Source organism: Vidua macroura, chromosome Z, assembly GCF_024509145.1.
Source record: "Vidua macroura isolate BioBank_ID:100142 chromosome Z, ASM2450914v1, whole genome shotgun sequence".
Taxonomy (NCBI): Eukaryota; Metazoa; Chordata; class Aves; order Passeriformes; family Viduidae; genus Vidua; species Vidua macroura.
The window spans coordinates 75,244,102-75,250,472 of NC_071611.1; the positions used below are offsets into that span (position 1 = coordinate 75,244,102).

Sequence of the window (6,371 nt, forward strand, 5' to 3'; positions counted from 1 at the left end):
TTTCTGCACATCAATGGCAGCTTATCGCTCCTGCAGAGCTGAGAGGCTTTTCCCCCTCCTGCTGTGCTACAGGCAGATTTAGCAGCATTACCTAACATGGATACCCACAGAGGGACCACAAGCAATTGACTTTGTGCCACTTAATCTCAAAGATCACCACTCTCAGCAGACACAGATGGAAGAGACTTGCGCACTCCCTGTTTGCCCTGTAGACGCACACCTGGCCGGCACAGCTTTCCCTGATGGAGAAAAACAACAAGGAACAGCTCCCTCACAGCCGTGCAGCCCAGAGATCTGCAGGGCGCCATCAGCAGCCGGCTTCATAAGTGACCAGTTCTGCTGGGATGGAAACCAACCACCAAATCCTCGCTGACTTCAGTGGCAGCAGCAGCAGCGCCTGCGTCTGATCCCTAGGTCTGGGGCTGGGCTGGACAAAGGACACACATGTCACACGGCCCCTGAAGGATGTGACTTTGGAAACAACCACCTGCCACTGTCTCCTGTTGTTCTGCGGTAGGGTCACAGCAGCCTGAGGCACTGGGCAGCCCTCAATGCCACCTGAGACTACAGATGACAGGCCCTGGCCTCCGAGACCAAACACAGGGGGAAAGTCACTCTCCAGATGGAGCTTGCAGATTGAAAAGGCTGCCGTGAGCAGCCATATCAAAGGGCAGACAAATGAGGCCCTCCTGCTCTTTAGCTGTGCCATGCAGCTACACAGCCCTGGGTAGACACCGCAGAGCACAGGGACAACAGAAAGCACAGAAAGAGGAACAAACCCAGCCAAGCACAGAGACTTGTCATGATTGCTGAACCCCAGACAACCCCAAGCGTGCCATCACCCACCAGTCCTTTTCTGTTGACAAAGAGCAGGTCCAGCGGGTGCCTTGCCTTGCTGGCCAGGGTCCTGCCAGGCTGTTTCCTCTCTGCTCTCCTGTACTGCCAGCAGATGTGCCCACCTTCTTCGATCCACTTGCAGAGCCTTGTACCTATTAGCCATGGCCACGTGGGAGGCAGGAGCAGTCCACAGAGGAGACGTGCCGGCTACACCGAGCAGGAACCAAAAGCCTCTATGTGCCCAGTTGAAAGCCTGTATCTCCACAGGATGTTTTGGCTGCCCTGCTCTTCACTGGGTTTTGGCTGGAAATGCAATTGCCCTTTCTTCCTCATCCAGAAATCCATGGTTGGGGAAAAAGCTAGCCAATGGACAGCATTCCAAAGGCAGTGTAGGTTGGAGCTGATAAATGGAGGAGATTGTTGCCAAATCCAAAACACACCAGAATGCCCTTTAGAGGGACTTTCCATTTTTAAGAAAGAATGGCCAATTCAGAAGGGAACGTAGAGCCTTATTCCATGGCTGACAAGGAAGGCAATCGTCCAGCAGGCTTGGGGGTGTATAGGACTTTTATTGTGAGTCCAGCTCCAAGCTGCCTTTGGAGGAAGTAATCCTGAAGTGGTCCTGGTCATCTCTTCTGCTTCCTCGATTGCTTCGCTGCAAGTTTCCTTCCTTTTCATTTGAAAAGCCCTTAGAGTTGGGATTTAGATGGCAGGGGCCTATGTGATCTGGAGAAGGAATAATAGAAGTACAAACAGTCATAGAAACAACAGCAGTATGAAACCAGCCCTACAGCCAATCAATTTCTCTGAAGTATTTTGTCTCCAAAGACTGGTGACAAGTCTGGAGTCTAAAGGGAATCCAGGAAGCCAAGTGTTCTGATCAGTGTGGCCAGACTAGCACACACACCTTCTCTGAGTCATTGGCTAGGTCACAGCCATCTGCTGCTCCCAAAACAATCCCTGCTTTTGTCTTTACTGTAGAGGGAAGCTCAGGCAAAGCCCACCCACTGCCAGCTGCCCTCAAAGGCAAAGGGAATGCCCCAAGTGCTCCCTGCCTGCATCCAAGCACCACAGTGGCTTCTGTAGGGAGTCCAAAATGTCTCTCCCAACACCAAACGAGGAGGAACGTGTGTTACAGGCCATGCTGAGGCACACACACTATAATACACTGCTCGACTGGACAAAGAATGCACAGGACGTACTCAGCAGCTTCAGGCACCTCCTCAGCAGCCTGAGAGCCAGCCCTCTCCCACAGCTCCAGCCTGGCTCTTCAGGGGCTTCCCGTGGCACCTCCCTCCTTCTGAGGGGAAGCTCTGGCCTTCCCTTTCTCTTTGGGCCTGCAGTGCCATTCCTGCCTTCTTCAAACCTGCGCTCTGGTAGCCTCTCACCAGACCGCTCCCTGAAGACACAAAAATCTCTCCAGCACTGTTTACCAAGGGCCAGCTAAGAGACAATGCCACCCAGACAGACAGTGTCCAGAGAAACAGTGCCCAGAAGGAGCCCAGAGGAGTCCAAAACAACACACAAACTCTCTTTTCACACTCTGTGCCTCTTGACTGTCTCTGGTTCTTATCTTTTCTCGCCCAGGCTGCATGATGGCAATTTACTGCATCATCTCAAGCAGCCTGTTCTCCTGCTCCTTCTGTACCTCTGCCAGGAAATTTTCCCCTTGTGCCAGCAGCTGCTGTGCCTCCAGACGCTGCCCTTCCGACTCCTGGTGAGGGGAGGAAGACACTTCCACATGAAGTGCCAGCCAAGCTTCCCAAATAATTAGTGGAAGCTTCATGCCTCACACCACCCCCCACCTGAAAAGTGCACGTCAGTAGTGACTTTGTGCCCTCCAGCAATGCTGTCCCAAGCAGAAATTCAAAAGCAGGATCAGCAGGTGTGAGGAAAAGGAGATGCCACCTTCCTTTCCTGCTCTGATGGCTGCCTGTTTCCTGGCCCCTCTCCCCTCAGGATTTCTACCTGTTCTCACAGGTTCAGTTCTCCAAGTGCTCAAGTGGTCCTTGTCATCTCCTTTGCTTCCTGCATGACTTGGCTGCAGGGATGACAGCGATCAGGCTGTCAGAAGAGGCTTAAGAGAGGCTCCGCTGACTGGAGAAATGGATGCTGCCCAAAGGGGAAAAGGAACAAACCAAATTAAAAGAGACAAAGGAAAAAGGAACCATTCTTTTCCAAACTGACTTCCTAACAGGGTCAAGCTGGATTCCTCTAACCCCCAGAAATACACAAACATAGGCGGCCTGAGGTCACCATCAGCACATGAGCCTTCATGTCCAGGATGCTGCTAGCACAGGCAAACATGGCCCAGAACTGCACTAGTCCGTTCCTCAAGGTGTCATCACTTGCTGGCATTTTTGTCCTGACAGCACTGTGGGATTGCTGCTTGCTGTGCAAAGGTTTTGTTCCTTTCAGGAAACTCAACACACTTATTCCAGCTCCTCTTTTCTACAGACATGGGCTATTTGAGTGCCCAAAGGAGATGTGGGGCATTGGGCAGTCCTCAAGAGACTCCCAAGGGCTCTGAAATTATTGACCGCACGTGTTGTTCTCAGGAGCGCTGGACACGCAGGTTTTCAGCAGCAAGCCAGGAGCAAGGACACAAGCAGCAGGGCATAGATGGGCTGAGCTCTGGCTTGCAGGAAGAGCAGTGTCTGCCTTGGCATGCCCCCCGCTCCTGTGCTGGCTGCCATCTTCCTTCTCAGCAGGAACAGCCAAGGAAATGGCCTGGTCACCAGCTCCTTGTCTGCCACAAAACCTGGCAGCAAAGCCGCAGCAATCCTCATCTACTTGAGTGGGCCAGGCAGCACATGGGGCTGGCACAACTCCTGCTCAGCTGTCCCCGTCTGGCTGGCAGAAACCTCTAAGGCTGGGGCAGGAGGGACAAGCTGAGTGCCCTCGGATGCTCACAGTGAGCTCCCCCACAGCCCCTGCCTTCCCACGGACCAATCTAGAACCGCTTGGTTCTAGACTGCTTTTGTTGTGTTCTTCAAGCCCCCGTCCCTGGCATTGCAATACTTCAGTTCCTTTGCTACCAGGTAAACATGAATACACCACCTGAGAACAAAAGAGGGTCACAGAAATGACCAGAAGCTGGGAGCTCTCCTCTGAGGAACGGCTGGGAGAGTTGTGCTTGTTTAGCCTGGAGAAGAGCAAGCCCCAAGGAGACCTTTCAATATTCGTAGGGCCTTCTAAGAAGAATGGGGACAAATCTTTTCGTAGGGCCAATTGTAAGAGGACAAGGGTGAATGGTTTTAAGCTACAAGACATTCGATTGGCTCTAAGGAAGAAAGCGTTTACGAGGAAAGTGCTGAAACACTGGCACAGGCTGCCCAGAGAGCTGGGAGGAGCCCCAAGCCCGGCAACATTCAAGGTCAGCTTGAATGGGACCCTGAGCAACCTGATCCACTTGAAGATGTCTTTGCCAGTGACTGGGGTTTTGGACTAGATGACCTTCACCGGTCCCTTCTAATCTCAACCAGTCTTGGATCCTGCTTGGTTTTCATTGGAAAAGCACCCAGAGTGGATATTACTATGTGGGGGGGCCCATCGGAAGCCCTGGAGTTTGGCCAAGGAACAAACCCTGACAGGGAACAGCTCTTTGGGCTGCAGCCGCTTTGCCTTGTACCTGCAGAAGTTCCTTGGCAGAGCCTCTCCTGTCCACATCCATCTGCAGGCAGCAGCCCAGAAATTCACACAAGCCAGAGGGCAGCCTGAGCTTGTGCAGGTCTGGTACCCCTTGCTTGCCTATCAGGTAGTTAGCCTGAAGCCAAAGGAAACATGAGACTCTACGTGATTCTTCCATATCCTTCAGTGCTCACCTAGACCCCATCTTTTAAGCTCCAGGCTGCAGTGGCAATTTCTTGCCTAGCAGATGCTTAGAGATGAGCCTTCCCTCCCAAAGGAAAAAAGGCTCCAGTGCAGCCCCAGCTCTTCCAAGCTGCAACAGGTCTTGCCTTGACAGCTGATGCCAGCCCCAAGGACGTTTTTACAAGTGGGCCTTGGTGGAAGCACTTTAAGCTGTGGGCATGGGATTTTGTCTAATGGACACACAGGAGAAGGACACCGCTCTCTGAGCGTATTTGCACCTTACCCTCTCACTGGTTTCCCGAATATAAGGAGCCTCTCCTTTGGCCATTTCTATTCCCACGATGCCAAGGGACCAGATGTCCACTTTGGGGCCGTATGGCTCTCTTCTCACCACCTCGGGTGCCATCCAGCAAGTGGTCCCGACCATCGACCTCCGTTTACTCTGCTCAGGGCTGAGCGGAGCACAGAGGCCAAAATCGGCTGAGGAGAAAAACAAACACTGCTTCAAGTAGGGAACCAAGGAAAAGGCTTCCTCACTCTACGTCTCAGAATGCAGTGCTGAATCGAGCTGGAAAAGCAGCTGGGCTCTCATTCCTCAGGGCTGCAGCCAAGGACATGGGCAATTGTCCACTTAGCAACCCCCACCCCAGGATTCCCACCCTGGCTTTTCCTCAGGCACCGGAACGTTTACACTGTAACTCTCTCCCTTTGGAAGGAACACACACACAAACCAAAGTTACTCTTGCTACCTTCTTGCTCTCTAGACCACTCAGCCCCTTACAGCTGCGCCCTGGGCTCCCAGAGTGCTCCCTGCCCTCTCACCAGCGCCACTGCTGGGCACCCGGCAGCCGCTCAAAAGCAGCCCCACACCGCCTCCCCGGAGCGCTGCGCCTGACCCAGAACACCCACCCAGCTTGACGGAGCCATCCTGGCCCAGAAGGATGTTGTCACTTTTGATGTCTCTGTGGATCACCTGGTTGGCATGAAGGAAAGCCAGGCCTTGCAGGCACTGGGAGAGAAAAAAGAAACAGGAGGCCAAAAGTTAGCCTGATCTGATTTCATCACACCCAAAAGGACACTGCTCCTGAAGATTCACAGATCTCAAAGGAGCAGTGAGCGCTGGCAAGAGGAAGTGCATGCTGCTGCAACACGAGGAGGAGAGCAGGATCTTTCCAAGGCAAGGCATATTAGCGCTTGAGAGGGAAACATCAGTCCTTGCTCAAGACTGTCCCCTGCAAAGCCAATTAGAATGATCCCTGCTGCAGTGGATGCACTCTCCCTTCTGGAGGACAAGCAATGGTTTGCCAAAAGAGGAAAAGTTCCTGACTTGGGTACAAGGGGATCACTGTCGGGTGGGAGGCTGGAGGACAAGGGTTATAGGGCTTCCTCGACAGCAGACTTGGAAGGAGCTCATTTGTCAGTTTTCAGTAGCAAGCAGCATGGTGGGTGCCGTGCCATCCTTTGAAGTTGGGACTGTGACAGATGAGTCTCTTTTTGGCTTTGCTGCTGGTTTAAAACTTGGACACCAGCACCTTTGCACTTACAGGCAAAGAAGGCAATGCAGAAAGGGTTTGGGCAAAGGCTTGGAGAGGCAAAGTGCAGAACAGAAAACAGAAATGAAAACGAGACAGGGAGTTCAACAATGGTCTAGAAGAGTAAAGAACAGACTATAGTAAGGGCAGGGACACTGGCAGGCAGTTCACTCCCAATGCTCTTTCTTC

General features: G+C 52.7%; 1 protein-coding gene across 1 annotated transcript; it reads right to left on the bottom strand.

Annotated features, from left to right (window-relative positions):
* Positions 1-307: 307 nt before the first annotated feature.
* Positions 308-5,683, bottom strand: LOC128822375 (serine/threonine-protein kinase PAK 3-like; the record flags this gene model as incomplete). The annotated part of the gene is made up of 5 exons (XM_054004072.1): positions 308-427; positions 847-989; positions 4,483-4,603; positions 4,934-5,130; positions 5,560-5,683. Coding segments are annotated over 5 exons (705 nt in total), but the record flags the coding sequence as incomplete, so codon positions are not given.
* Between the last annotated feature and the right edge of the window lie 688 nt (positions 5,684-6,371).